At 41.3% G+C, this 23886-nt stretch overlaps 2 protein-coding genes across 5 annotated transcripts; one reads left to right on the top strand and one right to left on the bottom strand.

Annotated features, from left to right (window-relative positions):
* The first annotated feature begins 14103 nt into the window (after positions 1–14103).
* Positions 14104–15153, top strand: Rpl40 (ribosomal protein L40). The gene is made up of 3 exons (XM_076772519.1): positions 14104–14191; positions 14597–14796; positions 14871–15153. Exons 2-3 carry the CDS (start codon positions 14607–14609, stop codon positions 15065–15067), a joined length of 387 nt encoding a protein of 128 aa, XP_076628634.1. The 5' UTR covers positions 14104–14191; positions 14597–14606; the 3' UTR covers positions 15068–15153.
* Positions 15154–15187: 34 nt separating this feature from the next.
* On the bottom strand, positions 15188–20569 carry Fig4 (polyphosphoinositide phosphatase FIG4). 4 transcript variants are annotated; one of them, XM_076772514.1, is made up of 14 exons: positions 20403–20569; positions 20079–20304; positions 19198–19362; positions 18217–18598; positions 17899–18145; positions 17640–17835; positions 17361–17559; positions 16698–17276; positions 16514–16626; positions 16198–16438; positions 15916–16131; positions 15681–15863; positions 15445–15610; positions 15188–15376 (listed from the first exon to the last, which is right to left on the bottom strand). In XM_076772514.1, the coding sequence occupies exons 1-14, from the start codon at positions 20484–20486 to the stop codon at positions 15278–15280; spliced, it is 3096 nt and encodes a 1031-aa protein (XP_076628629.1). In that variant the 5' UTR covers positions 20487–20569; the 3' UTR covers positions 15188–15277. The 4 variants fall into 4 exon arrangements, with proteins under 4 accessions (XP_076628629.1, XP_076628630.1, XP_076628632.1 ...); XM_076772515.1 differs by having other exon boundaries at positions 20079–20321; positions 20403–20514; XM_076772517.1 differs by lacking the exon at positions 19198–19362.
* Between the last annotated feature and the right edge of the window lie 3317 nt (positions 20570–23886).

Genomic DNA, 23886 nt, shown 5'->3' with positions numbered 1-23886 from the left:
CCTGATTGCAACCCGACTGGGACGACGTCGACGTTGATCGAATGAAAAGCACACTCCGCCAACGGCATAATAGTTATCTACGGTTGACTCGGTCGACCGATACGTCAGCCGATGTAAAAATAAAGGTCCTCCGGTTCTCTAGGCGGTCGCGGAGGATCGAGCAGAGGGGGTCAGAAGCACCGTGACGTTTCTAGGATCACGTAAGAGTCCACGTAACCGAGGATACCCAACGTCGAACGCCGCGTACGCTCCCGTATGTCCACGTTACCAAGAAGAATCGAGGTGAGAAGAAAGGGGGAGAGTGACGTAAAGAGAAAGCTGGCGTGAACGAGAGGGAACGACAGAGGGAAACACACGTAGAGGAAGAGGGAGAAAGGCGAAACGTGTAAGTATACGTATTTTGTAGTAGACCGTGGTCCACGTGACCGGTTGTGCTCTCGGAGTGGAACGCCGAGGTCAATGCTTTCCGTCCAAGGCCAAAGGACCGGCAGAGCCCGAGACTCTCGAGTGGTTACTCGGATACGAAGAGTACACAGCATCCCAACGTCGAAAGCAACCGCCGCGAAGGCAAGAAGGAGAGACCACCGATCCGCCGGCCCTTCCCCTTTACCTTTTACAACCTGCTCCTTCTCTCCTTCGCGCCAGGCCTCTCGAGGTTAAACGAGGTTCTCGCTCTCGCCACGAGGATCTCCCCTACGTGCCACGTTACTCGGACGCGAATGCCGTCCGCGGGATTCGAAGCAATAGGATTTTCACCGGCGAACATTTTGTTTTGCGAACCCTCGACCTGCCACGCTCGATCGAGAATTAGCCCTTTACGTTCCATCAAAGGCAGCAAAAACGCGTTTGATAGCAACAAAACGTTTGTATGTACTTTTCGTTAATGTTAAACCGTAGAGAGAGAGTGTTAACCTACTTCCGAAGGCGAGAGTAAGTACGCATAAAAAACCACGATACAAATAGTATTAGCCGTCGAATACCCAATCGACGAGATAAGAATGGTGTTTTCCATCATGGCGGACGGTGGTTCCAGCGCGGTAAGCACACCATTTCTGTTAACGCGCGTCGAAATCAACGATGGGGATAACAAGACGAAAGAAGTTTAAAGCGCGGTTCAGCGGGCAAGTTGTTCGCGAAAGTTCGAGCAACGCGGAACCGTTCGTCTTTCTTTTCTCGCTAACTCGCGCACGGAGTAGCCGTGTTTACGTCAAGCTCGTAGACGCGCGCCACATAAATATCCATTTGCCGCAACGAATTCGATTCCCCCAACCCCGATGGCCGGCGAGCGGTTAGAAAATTGCGCGAGAAATGCACGCGATTCTCGCGGAGCATCGTCGACGTGCACCTCGAGAAATTGAAACCCCAAGGTTCTTCGAATCTTACCAGCCACGCGTGATTCACGGCTGCCTTCGATAAGAAACAATGGCAATTTCTTCCTTTCCCCTTCGCGCGTATTTTTAACGTCGTCAACGTCGCGTGCTACGACGTCCAGAGGTTCTTATTTCACGTGTATTTAATTAATTTCACCCTCTATGGCAGTGATTCTTAACCCGCGGTCCGTGAACTACAACAAACGTCAGCGACAGCCCTAATTTAATAATTCGTTCGTGAGTTTTTGCTCCCGGCAACTTCGTAAATTCGTGGAATTTGCCAATGTGGACTCAAGTCTCCGCCAGACGACGGAAATTGCGTTTTTCAGCTCGGCGACGAACTCGCATTGCTTGTTGTTTGCGCAAACATAACGCACTGATATAACCCACGTGAACGTCAACACAGTGAATGCCAATTGCAATGCACCCATCGTAAACCATCGCCAAAGTGGTGCTTTGAGAATAAACAAGCTTCTTTCTCATCTGCGGTTAACTCGAACAACGAAATGCAATTTCTTCTCGATGAAAAAAATTTATAAATCGCGTAAAAGGTGGGTCGTGTGTACGTATCAGAGATCGGTATCGCGATTATTGCGAATAGACGTCGCGTCGTGGCGCGGGAAAATTTAAAATTATAATCGAACGCGACGCCGTTAAAGCAAATATAAAATATGGAAAATGTTGGCTCGTTATCGGCATAATGGACAAGCGAAAATGGCGTCGTGACGCGGGTAAACGATTCGCGAAACAGGCGCCGCGTTCGCTAAACTACCAGTCTAATCCCTGGTAATTTCTTCAACGGTAAAGACCCGCGATAAGAAACGAAGAAAATGTACGTCGTCGGGACTGCCCGAAGCTAGGCAAAACGATGCCAGCTTTGAAAAGTTTCCCGACGAGTAACGTCGCGACGCAGCATGATTCGGCGTCGCGCGCCTTTCTTAAACGTTCCGCGCGAGTGACTCGAGTTTAAACCGGGTTTCACCAAGTTCGACTTATTTGCTTCCGCGACAGAGTACCTGCTAAACGGTTTCCACGAAGAAGAGGAGTCGCAATCGTCGATACAAAGTGCTCAACTTTCCACCCCCATGATAAATTCTGTCGCTCGTGCCTCATTTAATCGTATCAATGTTGGATTATTCTTAGAATGATCATATTCCTCTATTTTAATTTGTATTTGATTAGTACTTATATTCAGGAGTCGATGTAAAATTCTGGAGACTTTTATATGACTTCCACCCGTAGTATACAGGGTGTCCGGCCACCCTTGGGAAAAATTTTAATGGGAGATTCTAGAGGATAAAATAAGACGAATATCAAGAATACTAATTTGTTGACTGACCGGTCAGAATTCTTTTGTTTCTGTTTCGCAAGCGCTGCCGTTGCTCGTCGCTGGGAACAGCCGCGCAACGATTGCTCCCCCTTTTTCCCAGGGAATATTCGCAAGTTTCGCTTCCGTAACTGCACCGCGAATGCCGCGGCGAAACACACGAAATTCGGTCCGCGAACTCCGTCAAGTACTCGGTTCCATAAATTCTCGTACACAGCGGCTGATTGAATATCCGATCAGCGGGCACAAGTGGCGCAGTTAGGAATGTATGTTAGAAACTCGTTTAATACTAGCCCTCGGGACTGAAATTCTGCGGTGGCGACGGTGGCTGCTGGCAGCGCAGTCGGTTTCGAGGCACGCAAACTCGCGCCAACCGATCCGCCGTTTCTGCAGCTCGTGCCGTTGCACTGCCGGCAGTGCAGTTAACTCAGTTTACAGTTTATAATCGAGTACGAAGAACGAATCGAAAGTAAGAGTCGGCAATCCTGCAACCCTGCCCTAACTCGTCGCGTATTCGAATCTTTCGTCAATTTGACTACGATTTCTCCGTCAAACGTTGTTGAACAGAATTTCTCGTTATATCTGTTTATTCGATACTTTTTATTGACCAATTATTTTATTTAGATTGTGCTTGTAGCGAATAATAACAATGGGATTTGATGGGAGTTAGACACCCCCAGAGCAGAGATCACCGTCGACGCGAAGGGTACAGAAATATGGCTCACCGAAGTCGAAGGTAATCGGGATTCGTTTGATAGTTTCCGGTTGAGGACGTCGCCGGCATAAACCGGATCAACGAATTTCCTAATATCCAACCATCGATCGGGGCCGTGACTTCTATTTACCTGCTCCTTCACCTTCTCTTACTACCTCGCTGAGCATTCGCGACCGGGAAAATCTGAAAGAGTCGATCGCTGCAGCGTTTCCTTTCAGTATCGAGAATGTCCCTCCACTTATTTTCGTCGGAAGAGCGGATTTAAAAATGTCAGGACGTCGAGAAGGCGCGGAGAGGCTGTAGAATGAGACAGATCGTGGAAAACGAAAGACAGATTTCGAGGGAGGAAGGTTAATCAATTTTTGCTCGACGTCGAACATCCGGTGCGTGTCGTACGCGATACTTCCTGTACGCGTTGTTGCATTACGTCATCTGACCCAATTGGGAGAGTGCACGAACGTAGACGATGTTCGTGTCGGGTGACGCCTAATAAGGTACGAAGAGGCGTACTCGGGACACGACGTGAAACACGCGTGCACGTACCTGTGTGCACACGTTTACCAGGGACCAGTGTGCAGAGCGCAGAGCGCCGCTGCAGCTACAACTGTTCGCTTCCACGGAGTCCAGGATGCCTAGTGTCGGGGGCGACGTCGTCGCCGTCTTCGCCCGTCGTGAATAGCCCGGGCACACATGCATATTCAGACTGGTCGACCAGTCGCCGAGTAAATTAGACTATTTGGCCCGTTCCATTATAGAAGGAAACCTGCAGAACGGAGCTGCTGCAGCTTGTAATACGCCACCGAAGCATTCGCAACTTCGCGACTACCGGTGGCTTTCACGAACTTCCAGCGAATGCAAGAGACACACACACCCACACACGCGGAGGGAAACGACGGAGAACGGGGGTCCAGGAAGAGCAGAGCGAGAGAAAACGAGACGGAACACCGACTCGAAAGAGAAACTTGGTATTGCATTCCGGCATGGGACCAAAAGAATTTGTTGACACTCTGATGTTTATTTCATTCCAGTCTGTGAAATAGGGTGCCGTTTCAGTTTTGCGCGAATATTCTACCCTCCCTCCAACAGCCACCGTTTTGTTCATTTCGGAAGTTTTCGAATTACCCTTTGAGCTAAATTTTATTTCGGTGTCCAGGGGAGACACGGCTTGTCAATATTTTATCGTTGGTAAATAATTTAAGATCACTTTAAATATTTACCGACTTGCTTTGACAGTATTTTCGTACGATGCAACGGTGTAAAATCTACGCAGATATTGGAAGAAATGCAATAATACAGCAGCCTGGGTCAATTGCTGTTCAAATACTGCTACCGCGGGACTGGAATGAGGTGAAGGTAACGCAGGTACTTCGATAAAGTGAACTCGCCCGTAATACCATAATACGGCATATTTTATATCTCATAATAGAGCAAGCACGGCACATATTAAAGTACAGTGACTGCCTACATAAATATCCTTCCTCGGATGAATAAGATTGTCCTATTTTCACGCACAATAATCCATAATAGATGCTTTTTAATAAACTCAGCTCCGCCGTTTACAACGCAATAAAATCACTGAAAATTGGAATGAACGACTGCGTTTGCTCTACTCGAAAATTCTTAAATCTCGATCGTACCAAACGCATCCAATTTCGATAAGAATTAAAAGTTTTTTACAATTTTTTGTTAGCCACCCTCTGTTGAGCTTTTCTAAAAATTCGCTACTCTCGTTGAAAGCGACGTTTAGCCTGTTTAACGTAAACTTTACCCCGCAAAAGTCGACGTCGCGATTCGTCGGATTACTCGCGTCGTCCGACTAATTTTGAGATTTCCTTGAAAACCCGATGCAACTACGGATACGAGACTTCAGGATCAGAAGAACCCTTTAGGTTTGAACGATAAACTAGACCGAGCGAATTCCTGGCTCGGATGTTATTTTACGTTGGCGAAACTTTGAAACTGTTTTTTTCAAAGAGTAATCCGTCCAAACGAGAAGAACGAATTTCGCTCTGGGAAACCTTTTACAAAGAACAAGTAGTACGTATACTCGTGGGAATCTCCCTTTCGAAAGGTATACCCTGAGCAAGAGGAACGTTTGAATGAAATAATACGCGAAAAGTAGAAGCTGCGTTTGTTCACCCGCGGATTAGCGTCGAGCGTTTAAAACAGAATAAGTTGAACGAAATTTTACGCGGAAAATATCGAGGCCACGCTCGTTTGCGTCTATACCACGCGCGATTTGCCGCATCGTGCCATGCAAAACGCTTATATTGTTCGCATAACACGCATATTTCCCCCGTTGCTGCGGGTTTAAGCGACCGTGTACGAAATCAAAATAGTTCCCGCGGCCAATAGCGTCCCGCATCCCATTTTCAAAACCATTCAACGATAATCTTTCTATTTTTACACGCACGTTCGTCGATCACGATACCAACGCGATCAACGTAAAAAAAAAAAGGGAGAGAATTTCGATAACCGCGTTGAAATTATTAAAATCTATTATAAAAATTGAGAATCAGGTAACAAAGAATGATCAAAACTATGGGTTTATCGCGGTCAAGTGGATGTTTTGAAATACTGAGGCCACGAATGGAATGACAATTCATACTGTGAAGAGATGAAATAACGCGGGAATCAGGTGCCGCAGTTTTTGGACCGGAAGCGGGCGCGCGACCGCTGGCTTCCGGCCTGGTTTAACGAATCAAAGGAAGAAGGGACCGTTTTATCCGTTTCGAATGGCACTCTATTCACCGTCGCGGAACGTTAATTACAGACCGGTATAATGATCTTTCTGCGAGCACGAGAATTCAAAGAATTTCGCAAATCTCACTGTTTCTCTAATAAATAACCGGACCAATGTTGCACGCGCTATAAGTACCATCTACTAGACATTATTTCTCATCGATAGTTTTATATTTGAACTGTCAAGTTTTATAGTTTTGACGAAAACGTTCGAGGCGTTTAAAAGTTATTGATATTTTAGTGGCAGTATTTCGATGGACCTCGTCAGTGAAACGCGACGAAACAAATATCGAATTGTGTTTTAAACTTCGAAAAACTGCCATAGAAACGCTCGAAACGTTGATGGAAGTTTATGGCGATGTTTGCGTGTCCCGTACATGAGTACTCGAGGGGTAAGGATGCTTCAAAGACGACCAAGTGGATTTGAACGACGACATATGGCTAAGCCTTCTAAAGTCGTCGAACACCGAGGAACTCGAGTAGAAGGTGCGTGCACCAGGAATTCAAAACTATTATGATATCGGTTTTGGTTCTCGAAACAGTCACGGAACGTCTCTAGACGTGAAAAACCAGATTGCATTAAACGAATACAGCATAAACCGGATAGAAACTCGGTCGTTTGGAGGAAGGAAAAATGCTACAAAATTAACGTATCAACTAAAAGACGCGTAAACGGTTGCATTTACTTTTGTAGGTTGATATAGTAGGTTCTGGGAATAAGTAAGGTACGGGACCATGCATGCATCTCCTTTCTGTTACGCTCAGTACCCTCCGCGTTATTCGAGAAAGTTTCTTATTCAGCGAGTCTCCAACGGGAAGCGAGGTAGCTCCTTTAAACTCTCGCGCTAAATAAAGTCGAGGGACGTTTAATTTACATACATTTACTCTCCCCTTTTCCCTTTTTCCCTTCCGTGGCTCCAAGTGGCACGACATCCCTCCCTCTCGGTGCGGTCTGATCCACGATATCTCGCGGCGACGCTACTCCCCCACCCACGACGATGACGACAACCTCTAACCCCGGTCCAGCAACCCCTACTTCACTAAACCTCCCCCTTCTTCCGTCTCTGTGCCGCTCTTCCTTTCCCACTGTCTCTGTCTAACCCGAAAACTCGCTGACCTAATTTCCACGAAACTGCATTGCGTGTCCTACCTGCACGGTTGCACCTACCGCATTCGAAACTGCACATACCCCTTGCCTCTCGATGTCCTCCGCGCTCGTACGTATCGCGCACATACATATGTCCGTGTGACGCGCGCCATCAACCCCCTGACGCACCCACCCCCGCCCCTTCCGGTGTCTTTCTCCCGTGTCGGAGAAAAAATATTCCGTTTTCGCGTGTCCAACGGCGAATCGAGATTTTAGAAAGCTATCGTAAACACTATGGGATAACGAAAGAATCTCGAGTCAAGAGAGCGCAGGGCCTTCATAGAGTCGAAAAAGTCGCGTCTTAAGATTCGAGTTTGCTACCCCTCGCTTTGAAAAAATATAAGAAAGCCGTAAACCCGGTGGTCCAGTTTCTAGACACATTCTGCGCGACAGAAAAAAAAGGTTAAAGGGGCATCGAGCAACGTGGGTGGCTGTTCGAGGAGAAATAAAAAAAAAAAAAGTCGGTCGCAGATTTAGACCAACGAGAATCGACGGGTCGCGGAATCGGCTGAACGAGCAAAATGCGAATGGCGGTATATCGGGGCGAGGGGCACGAGGACGAGGAGGTGGTTTTGATGGAAAAGTTTTATCTCGGATCGCGATGGCGTTTCATACTCATTTTGTGGTCCTTTTATCATGGCCGTCGACGTACGGAGAGAAACGGTGAAGTTATTACCGGAGGCAAGAGGGCGAAGGAATTACATTTTAGTCTGTAAGTAAGCAAATATAAATTTTACGGAAGGGCCGATAAAATTGTGAAAGTTCGTCAGTTCCTTATCGGGACGGGGTAGAGAGAATTCGCTTACAAAATTTTACGATACGAGGATCCGCGTTATCTCGACAATGTGTACCTGTGGAGCGTGGACCACGGGTTTTCGATTCCGGAAAACTGCTTCGCGTGTTCGCCTCGCGAGCGTTAGCATATTCTCCGGCGACGAAAAACGCTGGATCGACGTCCATCGATCGTAAACACCGATTTGCCTGGATTTAACGTCGATCTCGTCGCGGTCGAACGGCGGACAGAGAGCGATAAATTACACGGAAGCTTATAAACCGGATCACCGCTCGAGACGAAGGAGGGCAGACTCGTTCGTTCGTCAATGAACTCTAATTACGGCTAAGAAGCACAGCCACAATTAAACCTCGTTTCGAGCCAGGTTGGTAACAACTTTTAATTGCACTCCACCGATTCTCTATGAGGAAAAAGCGGAGGTTACCGGGGTCGGACCAACGGCGTAAGAAGAGGCCAAGTAGAGGAGAGCAAAAGGAACGAGAAAGGTGGAAAGGTACAAAAGGTTGCGGGAGGAAACGTTAGGCTCCCGGCGTCGCTCGACCGATCGATGATTCGACTTTCGATCCAGAAAACCCTGGCCATCGCGGTTTCTTCGTCAAAAGCGTGCAACGGAGTCCAGGTCAAAGTGTCGTGAAAGGTTAACCGTAGTTGAACGAGTTCACCTTAGAGTTAGACTTCAATTTCAGACCGTGTATCGCGGTCACTGCAGTTTAATGATCTTACTAACTCGGTCGGGCTTTTCCATTATTAGTTTGCACAGGGATAAACTCACCTGTCTACGTGGTCAGGGTAAAGACACCGCGCATTCATCGAATCGATATCTTACGTCGGTGCTTCTTAACCCTTCTTCGGAGCACTGAACTTCCTTACTTAAATATTCAAAGCAAATAAGAACTTTGCAAAGTAACATAGAATACTTGTTCGAATGATCCTAAAACTTGATCTGCAAAAGAGTGAATTTAATCTATAGGTGGATTTAATTTTGCAAGAGGGTTAATTTAGGATGCAAAAACTGTAACGAAAAAATAATTTTATTCGAGTTTGATGCCCTATCTCTTCCTGGGCCGGAGAAGAAATGCATGGCGCCCTCGGCCACGGGGGCTGCATAGCGCAACGATACGGTCGCCGGTAATACAGACTGAAAGCCACCGAAGAAGGTCAAAAAGTTGGCTTTATTCGTCCTTCGAGACTAACAGAGTTCCTTTTAGACCGCGATACCTTCCGCGAGTATGCCACGAATATAGCAACGAACGTCGCTGTTTCGTAACATCCTCGAGGAACACAGTCTTACATTTCCACGAAAGCACGAGCTTCCTATCGCAACGACAGCAGCCCCAGGGAACCTCTTTCAACCCCTTCGCTGTATCGCGGGAGCAATTGTGGCTGGCATTTACAATAAAAAGAGAAGAAAGTTCCAAAACGAACGAAGCTGTTGGACGATGATTCGAGGGACGAATTGCAAATTTATTCGACGCACCGTGTCACACGCTATCTCTACGTTAAATTATCGATTGAGCCATATTGAAACGTGAATCGTGTCCATGAAGATGGATAACTATGTTATAGTTGGGGGAAGAAATACCTGTACCGATTCAGGCAGCGGTCTAGAGGGACACTTTTAGTCAGAAATGGACAAAATTTCATTTGAATAATCGATAACCAATACGAACGACGTATAATAATTTATTCGCGACGTTTATTTGATCGAACAGTTATGCTTTTATTTGTTCAAAGTGGATGTATATTATTACGAATGGCTAATTGCGTGTGGAGACCATCTCTTGACGAAACTATAATTTAATTATTCGATGGAAGGGAGTTCCTTTCGAAGAATCTTTGGATCATGTGACATTAAATAGAGTGGAACAATTGTAAGCGTATCCTCTTAAACGAGCTTACGAACGTTTTATCGTTCCAGAGGAAGGCCAGTAGCGTTAATAGACCGCTCGAAACTGATTTAAGTAGATCGCTATATTTGTTCTTCCAACTATAACGATTCTAGAAACTGGGCGCGGCTGTCGACCAAGTGTCGACGTTGCACGGTGGTTTATGTTACGGCCTGCAAAGTCCAAGCCACGTGCGCCGTGTTTGCGTTGGTTTACAGTCGATTTTGAGCTATGGACTTTTTCCAGGGATAGGCGTTCGGTCCTAAAACCGGGATTCATTTTATTTTTGGCGTATCTTTTCCACGAGACTGTATTTATTCCAGTTTCTCTTTACGATACCGTCACAAGGACCTCGTTTGCCGGTTTTACAACGCGGTCTCGTTCGAAAAACCGAAACGCTTCTCGATTTGGCAACATTTTCTTTCAAGAAATGTAACTAGTAAATGTAAAGCGTAAGCGGGAAGGGAAATCCTGACGCCGCTGTAGTTCCCAAACTGGACTAAACCTTCGAGCGACAGAGTACGTAACGACGGTGAACGCGTTTTCGATTAAGTTGCAACTCCGTTAAAAGAAAAGATGGTACGAAAAAAACAGGTAATTACTTATGACTCGTCCCGATACGCGATCGGGGAAGCAACGACGCGAGGGTGGGTCGTCGCGAAAAACTGCAAGAAAGAAGCGAACGTGGTTCACCGACGGAATAACGGCCGTGTTCTCGTTAACGTCGACATGCGCGTAGTTTGCTCGCCCGAGGTGATGCCTGCACGTGATCCTTGTCATCGTTATTAACTATTCTAACGAATACACGAATTCACCGTAGGGGGTTCATCAACGGACCCGTCTGTTTAGGCGGGAACTTTCGGTAGATAAACCCTGACAGTGTCGTGTTTGATTGGTCTTTTGGTCGTCGAAAGTGGCGGGTAAATTGTATCCATACGCGGCGTATTACGGCGATATCGTTCGAAATTTCCAGAGATAGTACACGGCCCGGGCGCGTTTAATTCGGACGTTCAAAGGTAAGAGCGTCGCGTGCAGCGCGTGTAAATGGAAATCGCGGCCGAACATGCGATACAAGCATCCACGAATGGACAACTGGCCGAGTGTCATGGTGGCAATTGCAGTAACGACAACAACGTCGCTCGGGAACGACATCGGGACGATTCGGTGCCGTTTACGCCAGAAATTCCCTCTTCTTCGGAGGGGAACGTAAATAACGCGGTAAATGAAGACCGTTCGCGGAACGACAATGCGATACTACGATGGAGAAACGATCGGTGAAACTCAAAGAAAAAAAATTCTGATTCGCCCGTCGATATCGAGTCCGTTATTTCCAGTCGCGTAACGTTATAATTTAATCGCTAAACGGTCGGCTCGATTGCAATCGATTTTTCGTAATCGACGTTACCGGTGAAGCACGCTTCATTATTTACCGCAGGCTTCCGCCTCCCTTTGAAACGGAACGTCGAATATTCGTATTAACATTTATTCTATTCACATGCATCCGAAACGTACTAATTCGCATTCCCCGACCATAGCCAACCCATCTAAAAGCAAATCTAGTTACCGTTCAATTTCCACAATAGCCTTGAGACTTTGGCTAACTTTATTAGAGCTCAACAACTCGAAGCAACTTCCTGCAACAGGGCTGATCGATGCAACGAATCAGGATGCGTCTGCCTCGGCGTATAGAAAACGGCTGGCGGATTTATAATGAGGAAACTTCAATACATCAAACTTCGAGGATTCACAATTTTCCTGTAACGTTCTAGAAAAATCGAACGCTAGAAGAAACGCAACCTCGTCGATCGCGGGTACCAAGATTTCTCTCGCGAATAGCTAATAATAGATTTAATTTAATTTTAAACGCAGCACCGTACTCCTTATATAAATTTAGAGTCTCTAAACACTGTGAAGCCTGGACCAAATAGTTGGACCACTCTGTGATAGAACCTGGTCCCGATTAGGAATCCGATACACCTCTCGTAAGAGGCGCCAGAACCTCGGATGAAGCCCTAACTGGTTAATGGAACTTGGACAGACGAGCAAACGAGTTTAAGTAAACATAGTGTCCATAAACTAATCGTTTTCAAGATATCTAGCTTTTCATTTCCTAAGCTAAGTTCTTTGTACCATTACTAGGGTCGTAGAATGACGAGCGTGTTTAGAAATAGATATCGAAACTGACTTCCATTCAATTGTGTTTTAGTTAACATTAGTTAACATATTTCCTATAAGTCTGATGCACCCTGTACGCCTTGAGCCAACAAGTGTTGCTCGCTGATGCGTTAAAAGTAAATACGTAGCTCGAGCTGTGTCAGCGGTTTCATAGGCTACCCCGCTACTGCCACCGAAATTTATGATACGTTTTACGCATTTCCACCGCCTTTCTCCGTATTTCCTCTTATCTACCTCCTTACGTGTAACGCGCCGCCTCGTGACTTAGGTGATATAAAGGGATTCTCGTTCAACGAATGCAAAGGCATTCGAGACGGTAGAGTATCATAAAACTTCCTATACCTCTTCAAAGTATCGCGAAACTTATTCGAGTTTATGGAACGCATTCTCCGGATGGTATACCCGCGAGAAATCGCGAGGACGCGAATATATTTCTCAGACAAAATTCAACGAATCGTTCACGCTATCTACAACACGCTAACGTCTAAAGTCGCGAAAACGTTTGATAGTCTTTAGCATAGCGTACGACAAGAACTAAACTAGAATACAATATACAAATTATACGGTGTTATTCGTTCCTTATTTTGCTCGTCTGTTCGTCTAAAGTTCTACTCTTTGCAACAAATAGTGTCGCTCAATTATTTCAAATATTACACTCACCGAAAGGATGAAATGTCTTGACTCTGGCACTGTCTGGATCGCCTTAGCAGTTCGGAAAACAATTCGTCCTCCACAGCTACCCTGGTCGGAGGTTCCTTATTTGCAGCGTGTCCATGTCCAATTCCCTCCATTCTTTGAACTGCCTCTGTCTAAAACATAGAAAATTTAGTAAAAAACTGTACTTTGCTTTAATATACTATTTAAATACATAAAATCATGTGTATTAATATTTTTGTTAACTACGTAATACACCATATGACGCTATTTTATAATCATAACCTATATGGTGCACGCCAAGTAAAGATAATTTCGTGTTTATAATTGTACAAACATAATTTAAAAAATTTACAGTAAAAATTTCTATCCCGGGACCACGGTTTGCAACATTAAAATGGCGGACCTAAAGGGTGAAGGTTAACGTACAAATCCGTGCGTGCATCGCGCTCTCGCACGCGCGCACATCTATTTCAGCAGGATGCTGTAAAACACGTTTAATTGCGAGGCCTTTAGGCAGGTGAGCATCTAGGTCAGAGTGTAAAGTTTAAGGGTTACTACTGAAATTTGCATATCGCCGAGGCCGGAGGCATGGAATCTTCATGTTCTCGAGGAAGCTGTATGTACATTGGATATAACGCGCCTGTGCACGCGCGCACATGTCTAATACGATGTAACGCATATACGTATTACTTCGTTTCTACAAATACGGAATTATAAACGTACCGACGCGAGATACGCCTCGAAGTCGTTATTCCCTGACCAAAATGCTTCGTAATAAAAACGACGTTATTTAATATCTTTTATCCAGAACGTTCGGTTTATATTCCCTACCTATGACTGCGAGCCATTCCGTTCAACGAACATGGCTCCCATGACGTCACGTTAATGTAACCGCTACATACTAAATCTTGATTGGCTTATTTGAACAAACTTTTGTCGAAAGTAAACGTACGAATATAATGCATTGACGTTAGCTAGTAACAATCTAAGTATCAAAGCACAAATATTAACACGATTGTACTAAAATGGTCGGTTTAATGGTTATACAAAGTTTGCTCTTATGCGATAGAAATAAGCGATAAATTTTTTTACTTACCGTCGATGCTTGAAGTTTCTCATGTCTGATTCAAGTCCTGAAATATAGCTTCTTCGATCTTGCAACTTATTTAGCCTAAATAACACGAAATAGAAGAAAAATTTTCACATAAAACACGAAGAAATAATCTACATCGCGCACATACCGCCAAAATTAATAAAACTGAATAGGAAAGTTATTCGCTACCAGATGGCGATTTAATTTCCGTTAGAACGGAACGTACGGTGCTGCCATCGTTCAATCTTTTTAGGTTGGGTTTGGTGGCAAGCACATTTTACGAGCAGTGAGTATCTGATATTTTCTAAATTTGTTCAATATAAACTGATTTTGTAATATTAATGTGTGTGTAACGTTTTGCTCGTTGACCTAAAGTTGATCAACTTTGCTAGTGATATATTATTGGTTAATCGACAGTTCAAACAAAAGGATTTCAAAAACAATTGCGGTATGATACGTTGCTAGAATACCCATCTGTAAACGACACGTCGATAGTAAAATTTTCCAGTTACATTTACACACTTCCTAAACTTTAATATTACAAACAATAAGATCTAAAGAAATTGTTAACGTAAAAAATTAATTTTTCTTAAATCTAAAGATATTGTCAATTAATCTATATCACGTTTCTTTTTTCATTATGATTACACATTGAATATACGAACGGTGCCTTCTTTGTATTGAAAATTAGATAAGCCACGATGCAGATATTCGTAAAAACCCTAACGGGTAAAACTATTACCCTCGAAGTAGAAGCATCGGATACTATCGAAAATGTGAAAGCAAAGATTCAGGATAAAGAAGGAATTCCTCCAGATCAACAGCGTCTTATTTTTGCTGGAAAACAGCTAGAGGATGGACGTACTCTTTCCGATTACAACATTCAAAAGGGTATTTTATCAAATATCAAATACTTATAGATCTTTAATGAAGTTCTAAATAACTAATTCATACATCTTTTATAGAGTCTACTTTGCATCTTGTACTTCGACTTCGCGGAGGTGTTATTGAACCTACGCTTCGTATCCTTGCACAGAAATACAACTGTGACAAAATGATTTGTCGAAAGTGTTATGCTCGCCTTCATCCACGTGCAACCAACTGCCGTAAGAAGAAATGTGGCCATACAAATAACATTCGACCAAAGAAGAAGCTAAAATAGACTACAGACACTGCTTCTGCTTGCATACTTTGCAAGCTTATGTACCTCTGAAATTTTGCTTTAATAAAATGTACATGAAAAAGTAACTATGTATGCATTTTATATGTTTCACAGTATAAATTATATATATAAACAAACGTATAACAAACTTTATTGCACAATTAATCTTAATTTAAATTACAAAATAATGTATGTACGAATTTTATAGAATCAACGCAAACGGCTAGACTTCGTAAGTAATTGTTGATGCTGCTTCGTATAATGTTCATATAGATTAATATTGTCTTGATTTGGCACTGATCCACCAATCTAAACATATAAAAATAATTCTATGTGTTATAGTTAATTCTTAGATTACATATATAAAACATACTTACATTAGCTCTTTTAACATATTGTTCATATATATTTATACTGTGTTCTGTTACTACTGGTAATGTTACCATAGGAATTGTAGTTTCGGGAAACGATGTCTGCTGAATTAATTTCGACCGAAATTTCGTATAATCTAAATACGTTGCATTGCGTCCAATTAATACGAACCTATAAAAAATTAATACGTATTAAAAAAATATTTGAAGGTGTGCGTAAATGAATTTTCTACTATTCTTACTTTTTATACAGTACTACATCATTTCGTTTAGGATATTCGGGTTGAGTTCCATACACTTCTTTCATAGACGGAAATAATGACTCGAAAGATGTGAATTCCAAGCTTTCTTTCGAAGTTATTAGCTGAGACTCATTAGTATGTTGATGACTTTCATCGTCGTCTGTACTCACATCTTCGCTAGAACTATATAAGGTAATAGATAAAATTAATTCTTACATAATTATACGAATCTCACCTTGCACTTGAAGTCGTACTACTGGTACTACTTTGCCCAGTCATAGAAGGATTTTTCATACTTAAATTTTTATTACCCGAGCCTTCTCTTCTTTTACCGGGCCGAACGCGTACAGCGAATGGACTAAAGCTCGTCGTACAATTCGGCATAAAATCTCTGACCGAATGACTAATTTTATACGCATAAATTTCAGACAGTAGAGACAACTCGTATGGTCTGTAAGAAGTGATCTTAAATATAAGTAAAACATTCCATATTTACGTGATAACGTTTTTTAAATACCTATGATAATCGTAATAAACATCGATCATTTCTTCGGTCGAATTTTGTACCTGTATTATTTCGGCACAAGCTTTTGTCACTTCGCTTAGGGCATAAGGAAGACATTTTAATACGTTAGTATCCCACCATTGTGTCAAAAGCTTTGTCCTGTGAGAATATTGACAAGCTGGTTTATGATGAAGGTAGTAATCTGTTACAAGTTCCCAAATCGGAGGTTTTCCTTCTTCGGGAATGAATAAACCTGTGAAATTTGTTCCCACAAATTTCATTTATAGATCCCCTTTATGTTATATTATTTATGTGTTTAACTATTTACCTAAGAATAAATTAATAGTATGTTGTTTTTCTTGATCATTGAAAGTGTTACTATAATATCTACTGAGTGTCTGCATAATGTCATTACCCTGACTAGTCCAAGGTGCAGTCTTCCTAAATAATAATGAATATTTTTATAGCATTTTATAGCATTTACAAGTACCTTTAATGTTATATGATTTTACCTATAGGTTTTTATTCTGTGAACTAATTGAGAACCACCATATTGTAATGCTAATGTATCACCATGATCCTCATATAACTCTTCCAACATTCTTACACAGTCAGAGTCAAATTCTAATTTAGGGGATTCTAAAACGCCCAAAGCACATAATTGAAATCCTAAAGCACATTTCCCTATTGCAAATTGTGCCGTATTTGTTCGATCTAAGCAATCTACGCAATTTGTTCTAATAATTCCAGTTTGTAATGTGCCTCTTGTACTAAAACACTGTTTTACTGTATCTTCTATGTGACTCGATTCGTGAAAATTATTTTCTACGGTAAATTTAGAATTTGCATTGTAATTTACAGATAAATTATTGCTATTCTCAGCTGTCAAATTTACGGAACTTTGGACATTATAGGAACTTTGTGATAAAACTGTGTTTGAGTTCGTTTTGTGAAGTTTTTTCGCGTTATTAGATTGAGAAGAAAATAAATTTCTTTGACTGTAATACGGGTTTTGCGATTGAAAAATACCCGTTTTTAATACTGCATTATTTGCTATATTTGCTAAACGTGCCATAACATTAACATTTTTCCTGAAAAATATATTGGCTTGACGTTATTTATTTTTTTGCTCAACATATTCCATGGACTATATTATAAATTAATTGTAATTGTACCTTTTGTTCATTCGCGCCATATCGAAAATTTTGTATTGAATATGATGTTCTGGAGGTAAAAATTGATTTAAATATTTAACAGCCATACATAATTCTTCGCTTAGTGTGCTTTCATGTTTTTTTTTCTCCCGTTTTTTTACAAGATTAAGAATTATAATTGGCGAACCATACCTCTTTAGAAGTTGATTGAAATGTGCACCTGAATTTTTTTTATTGACGATCAAGTAACTGTTGTACAATACGCGTGAAAATATTTTTAATACTTAATAATATTGCTACCTGCTGTTTCTACATATGGATCTGCCAAATCACAAGCAATAGTGGGTTTAGGAACCATTTTACTAACATATTGGCTCCAATGACCAGGAACCGATCCGCGCATTTGAACAAAAGAACTAAAACGACCCTTATTTAAAGAGCTTACTCCCGAATCGTGAACAATTTGTTCTGTTTCTACTTCGTTAGCAACGTCACCCTTAATATTTAAAATTGTTATTTAAATCATGGTAAAAAGCAGACGTAATTCAACAGTACTTACATCGAAATTTGCCCCGCGTTTTAAAAATCTAGTACCCGCATATTTATTACTTCTTCTGGCTATAATAGTTACGTACATAGACCTTCCGAAAATACTGACATTTGATTGACCAATAAACCCGTGTGTAATATATAATATCCAATCTCGATGTAAATCCTTTTCAGCTGGCTTTAAAAGATGAGAATTCCATACAAATCGACGGTTTGGATTACTCCGTACACCGTAGTCGATATATTTCTCTGTACCGCTAAAAATATTAATACTTAATGCACGATTCTCAGACAGAAAAGATTCTGATTTTATATGTTAATAACGGACCTATTACTCTGATGGTTTTTTCTAAATGCCCACATATTAAAAAAGTCTGTGTCCTCGGTATCATCGTTTCCCGCTCTTTTCGAGGCATCGTCAGAAGTATTAGGTATGTTTGATTGAATATGTTTCGGTGGAGTCATATTATTTTGTAGAGTGTGTGTCAAGTCATATGAATAACTAAAGTAGAAATTACTGCTAAGATCAATACTTTGAAACATTTTTACGTATCTCTGTTCGTCGGGGTGAAAGACGCGTACAGTGTCGTTTGGAATATAAATCATCGAAGTATCTAAAACTTTGTATATCGTATGATGCCCAACAACAGCCACCCTACATCGTTTTGTGACCAGGATAATATAGTATCCCTCCAAAAAACGCACAAAACCTGCCACAAGACGATTAATCATTAGATCAAAACTCTCTATTAAAATAGGTAAACATAATTATCTTCTATTATATTGGAACCACATAAAACTTGCATTAAGTATATTAATATACACCTAGCATATTGTGCATATAACATGCTTGATTCCATATTTGCACATAAAATGGCATGCAAATGTAATTTAATGTTACACCATACTAAAAACATACTCATATTGTAATATCTTACATATAGCATGATATGTTCATAGAATATCTAATATCAAAATATATTGCATATAAACCTAATGCAATTATTTAAATATCAAATTTTCATATTTAATTATTTATTACGAAGATGTAAAAAAAAGATGACTGTTAGCATGTTAAAGCTATGCTTTTGTTACAGTATGGTATGATTGATCTATACCATTTTCATTGATTTTTCAATATCTTACAGTAATTTCTTATTACACTTATATCACTTTCATGTTTATCTGTGCAAATTAAACATACACAATTTTTAGAAAAAAAAAGAACCACTTGACTACTTGCCAAGCATTATGTTATTATAGAAATGTAATATGTTTCACCCTACATATTAAGCTCAGTAGCCCTTACCAAGAAGACCGAAAGCTGACACTGGTCGAAGAAAACTGTCCCTTTGCCACATTGTTTTCCAGGTGAATTTAGTTTGAGTTGGTTTGTACATCGGCTTTTGAAATTCTTGGTGCTCAGACTCTTGTGATATACTGTTGTCTGGTGTAGATTCATTGTAATTGCTGCCTTTGTTAGCAAGCAAATATAAAATAAGCTGTCTTACATAACAATTTTAGCAATAGCTTTGTTTTAGATACTATTAATATGTAAGATGTTTTGCAACTAATACTAAAGTACAATAAACATGCTATCAAAAAGTGAAAAACATGCAAAATGGTGTGACTTAAGCTAACACCTCTATAATAATATACCATGAAGTATTTAAAACAAGCTACCTAAATAACTTGCCTACATTAGGCAATAGAAAAAAATAATAATTGCGTGTAGAGGTATAGAAGAGATACAAAGATCAACTCCAGTTTTTAAAACAAATAAGTCTTTTTACTTACCTTGTAATATAACAACTTAAGACTATTTTTAAAATTATCCCTAGCATTCGAATGATTAATACAAGTATTTAAAACATTGTTCTTGAGCATCAATGTATGGTCTAAAGCACTTTAATATGGGTAACATTTCACATTGAACATGCATATGCATAATAATTAAACAAATTATTCAGAGAGCCTATTTTAAATACCTTACCCTATATATTTATATGCCAATAAAGGATAATAGATTTGTACATAAAATTGTGTATTATCTGAATGTTGCATATAATTATGCAAATATTAATAAAACCATCGCAAAATGTGGCAACCGCATACATAATAAAAAGCATATACGTGCAACATTAGTTTATACCGCATGTAAGATTAAAAGAGATGCCTTATGTTACTTACCAACAATACCAAAAGCTGAAATAACTCTTGAAACTCCACCCATGTTACTTCGCTGCCCGGCACGCGTAAGATTACCCATGTCTATCATATACACCAGATCTTTTATCTCATCCTTAGTGTATTCCCTTTTATCATCCACAACAATTAATTCTTTTGGTTCTGTACGATCTATTTTTAATACCCGAAAACGAGTCAAGGCATTATTCGATCCCATCAAATAAAATCTCTGTAACATAAATAGTGCTTTATTCTTAACAACATTTAAGTTTAATTTAAATGTTATTTCTGATTAAAATATTGCATGCATTTAATAGATTAACTTACAGACTTCGTCTCGTAAAGTGCAATCTTCTGAATCGAAGAAATAATAGGATGAAACACTACAGTCGGCACTGAATTATTATCCATTGTAGAATATTAATTAATCACAGTCAAATATACACAAACCTAACCGCACAAGCAACGGGTGACCGTACTACTCTCAACGTGGGGTCGAGATCGAGACTCACTGTCTAATGTCTAATAATCCAGACCAACCGTCCCGCTACAGCCATCTGTTGGCTTCCCTAGGCAGCTCTTTAAAACTTAAAGCTACAAAGTTTCATCGAAATTGGTTGTTTCTCGAGAGTGAAACGTTATAAACAAATTCCAAAGCGAACAGTACACGTGTAAAAGCGAGCTCCGGGGAAAAAATCGCCCGACAAAAAGACCAACTTGCACCAGCGAGTGACTGTCGATAAATTACGCGGTCATAGTTATCGAGCGACCAATTATGCAGATGAACAGCATCGGTAAGGAGTCCTACGTTCGATTGTTATCGTGGCCCGCATCATGTATCACGTTATAATACACGCTGATAACGATATGCACTTTCGTTCGAGAGGATACCACCTTTCGATAGGTTGGACTCGGCCTTGCGGAGGTCTAGAAACCTCGAGGAACTAGAAAGATTGCCCCTGAGTGACGTTCGCGATGCGAAAGAAATCTGTGTTTTTTTCCGTAAAACACAATTTCCCGATGATAATACTATTAATCATTGGTTCGTACGATACGAAATCCTGATAAATATTAAAATAATTTTCTACGAAAATATCAATCGCTGCATGTAAACTCCATACAGAGTACGTACTCGACGATGGTGTGAATTAAACAAGTATAAGTAAAACTTAGCATTGTTTAACATTCCAACGCAATAGTTTAAACAATTCTTAACAATATGTGGTATATGAATAATGAAAGGGCCCATCAGTATGCGTAAATAATAATTTTTCGCGAAATAATTTGTCCACCGGACGCGTAAAGATGGCTGACGCACGCTATGCTCTCCCCACTCCGCCGTCACGCATTAAAGGCTCATGCGGAGACTTACGTGTCTCATTCTCGCGGGGGGGTCCAAGGGTGGCGGAACTCCTGGCTTGGTGGGCATCCCGGGACCATCCTAGGCTGACCAGTGGGGACCAGGGGGACCAGGGCTGACCAGGGCTGACCAGGGATGACCAGGGCTGACCAGTGCTGACCAATGGTGAGCTTGTGATGACCAATTGCGACTACTTGCTGGTCAGTGGTGAGCTCTGTACAAATTTTCCCCCTCTCTTATTTTATTGATGCCAAATTTACTTGTATGTTTCTGAGTACCGTTTGATGGAAATATTGATTTTGTTTGATTTACTGGTTTCTGTTTCGTTTCTATGGATGTTTCCCCTTATCGATATTCTCTTGAATCGTTGGTCATTTTTGTTCTTCCATTATTAATTTTGACAATCCTAGTGGTATCTTAAGTATATGTGGTCATTTACTGTTTCTATCTTTCGACTGTTTCTGGAATTCATGTCTGTCTCTAACAAGAACTGATGTTGAAAGACGATCTATGATAAAATACTGCTTTCACTTCTTGTTATTTCGTACAATCGTTTGACTCTTTCCTGCGTACATCAGTATCGTCAGTTGATTAATTATAATTTTTACTTTGATGTTATTTGTGATGTGGTTTCGACGTTTCGTTCATTTTCTTCCGATTCTGACTCCATAAAAATATTCTCAATTCGTACAATTCATTGACTCCAGCTAGGTATATCAGCATCGTTTATTAATTAATTACAATTTTTATTTTGTCTTTATTTGTAATATTCTTAGGACATTTTGCTAAGTACACTGCTAATAGAATAAGACCCATACTAACATACATCATTTAATTCTTTAGGTATGAGTGTTTCTAAATTTCGTAGGTTGTCCAGCTTATAGATTTTCATCTGCTCCATTAAGTGTTCTTTAATGATACTAACACAAGTAGCAGTTTTTGTTTCAGGTCAGATCTATTGTAGATCAATTCCAAGGACATCGAGGGAGGACGCTACAACCGCCGAGGGATTCAACCATCAAGGGATTCAATCATCAAAGGATTCAACTACCAAGGGATTCAACCACAGAGGGATTCATCCGCCGAGGGACCTTTAATTCCAAGTACATTAGTCTTAAGCTTCGTCGCGAATATTAAAATTAACGTCGAAGATTTCTCTATTGTCCGTGTTGCCGCGCCCTACCAAGTAATTATTGACCAAGTAGCTTCACTTTCTCTCGTCCTCTCGTTTCCCGTTTCGATCACCACTGCTTTAATGTAGAAAGCAAGTGATCGGCCATGTAGTTGGTCCAAAAGATATAATCGCCTTCCCTTGGTAGCTCGAGATATCAAGGGCAGTAGATTCGATCCTAAGATCTGCTGCATGGTTTAACATCGCGTCGCGTCGCGTATCCCACGATTTAGCTTCATCCCTTTTTAAAAGAGATAATTGCTTGGTACCACTAATTTAGAAAATAGGAGTCTCGTTTTCTCCTATCTTCTCAATTTTAGTTCCGAATCTGCTAGCTCAAACTTCGACGTTAATTTTAAGTCTCTAGTGTATCCGCGTATGTGCCACGCAATTGTTTAACAACTAGCTTCTCGTTCATTCGTTCTCTCGTTTCTCGCTTCGATCACCGCTGTTTCGTCGAACGAAACATGTGATCGGCCGTCCAGTTCGTCCGAAAGATCTAGTCGCCTGCCCATGATAGATCGATTTCTAGAAATAGAAATCAATCTACCAAGGGTAGTGTTGATTCGATCCGAAGATCTGCTGTACGGTTCAGCATCGCGTCGCGTCGCGTCGCCCAGAATTTAGCTTCACCCCCCTTTTTAAACAAAACAATTGCTTGGTACAATTATACTAGACTTAAGCATCGACGACCATTGTACGCGTCTCCGTATGCCAAGTAATTATTTAACAAGTAGCTTCACTCGATTCGTTCTCTCGTTTCTCGCTTCGATCACCGCTCTTCCATTGAATGGAACATGTGATCGGCCGTCCAGTTGGTCCGGAAGATCTAACCGCCTTCTCTTGGTAGCTCGATTGAAGGGAAATGTTTTTTCGCTGGAAGGTGTGGAGTTTCCGTATCCTGCGGAAACGCACACCTTCCAGCGGGAGTCGTTCCTGTCTCAGGTACTCTCTCTTTGTCAGACAACCCAAGTCGGGTCCTTCGGGCTCCCGGCGGGTTGCGTTGGAGAAATGGAGACCTCGATTCAGGGATGCAGCATTCATTTTTCTAAAGAGATCGAGTTAGCAAGTGCAGTAGGTTCGATCCGAAAGATCCGCTGTACGGTTCAGCATCGCGTCGCGTCGCGTCTCTCACGACTTAGCTTCACTCCTCTTTACATTAAATAATTACTTGGTATAATTAAACTAGACTTAAGCATCGACGACCATTGTACGCGTCTCCGTATGTCAAGTAATTATTTAACAAGTAGCTTCACTCGATTCGTTCTCTCGTTTCTCGC

This window comes from Colletes latitarsis, chromosome 9 (assembly GCF_051014445.1).
Source record: "Colletes latitarsis isolate SP2378_abdomen chromosome 9, iyColLati1, whole genome shotgun sequence".
Taxonomy (NCBI): Eukaryota; Metazoa; Arthropoda; class Insecta; order Hymenoptera; family Colletidae; genus Colletes; species Colletes latitarsis.
This window is presented reverse-complemented; position numbering and strand designations above follow the sequence as displayed.

Bases quoted from the DNA above. Each gene is read 5' to 3' on its own strand.
- Fig4 (XM_076772514.1), bottom strand. From the start codon at position 20,486: ATGGATAATAATTCAGTGCCGACTGTAGTGTTTCATCCTATTATTTCT. The intron at 20,305-20,402 runs GTAAGTTAATCT...TTTATGTTACAG, and splicing joins CACTTTACGAGACGAAGTCT to AGATTTTATTTGATGGGATC. The intron at 19,363-20,078 runs GTAAGTAACATA...TTGCTAACAAAG, and splicing joins TTCAGCTTTTGGTATTGTTG to GCAGCAATTACAATGAATCT.
- Rpl40 (XM_076772519.1), top strand. From the start codon at position 14,607: ATGCAGATATTCGTAAAAACCCTAACGGGTAAAACTATTACCCTCGAA. The intron at 14,797-14,870 runs GTATTTTATCAA...CATCTTTTATAG, and splicing joins CGATTACAACATTCAAAAGG to AGTCTACTTTGCATCTTGTA.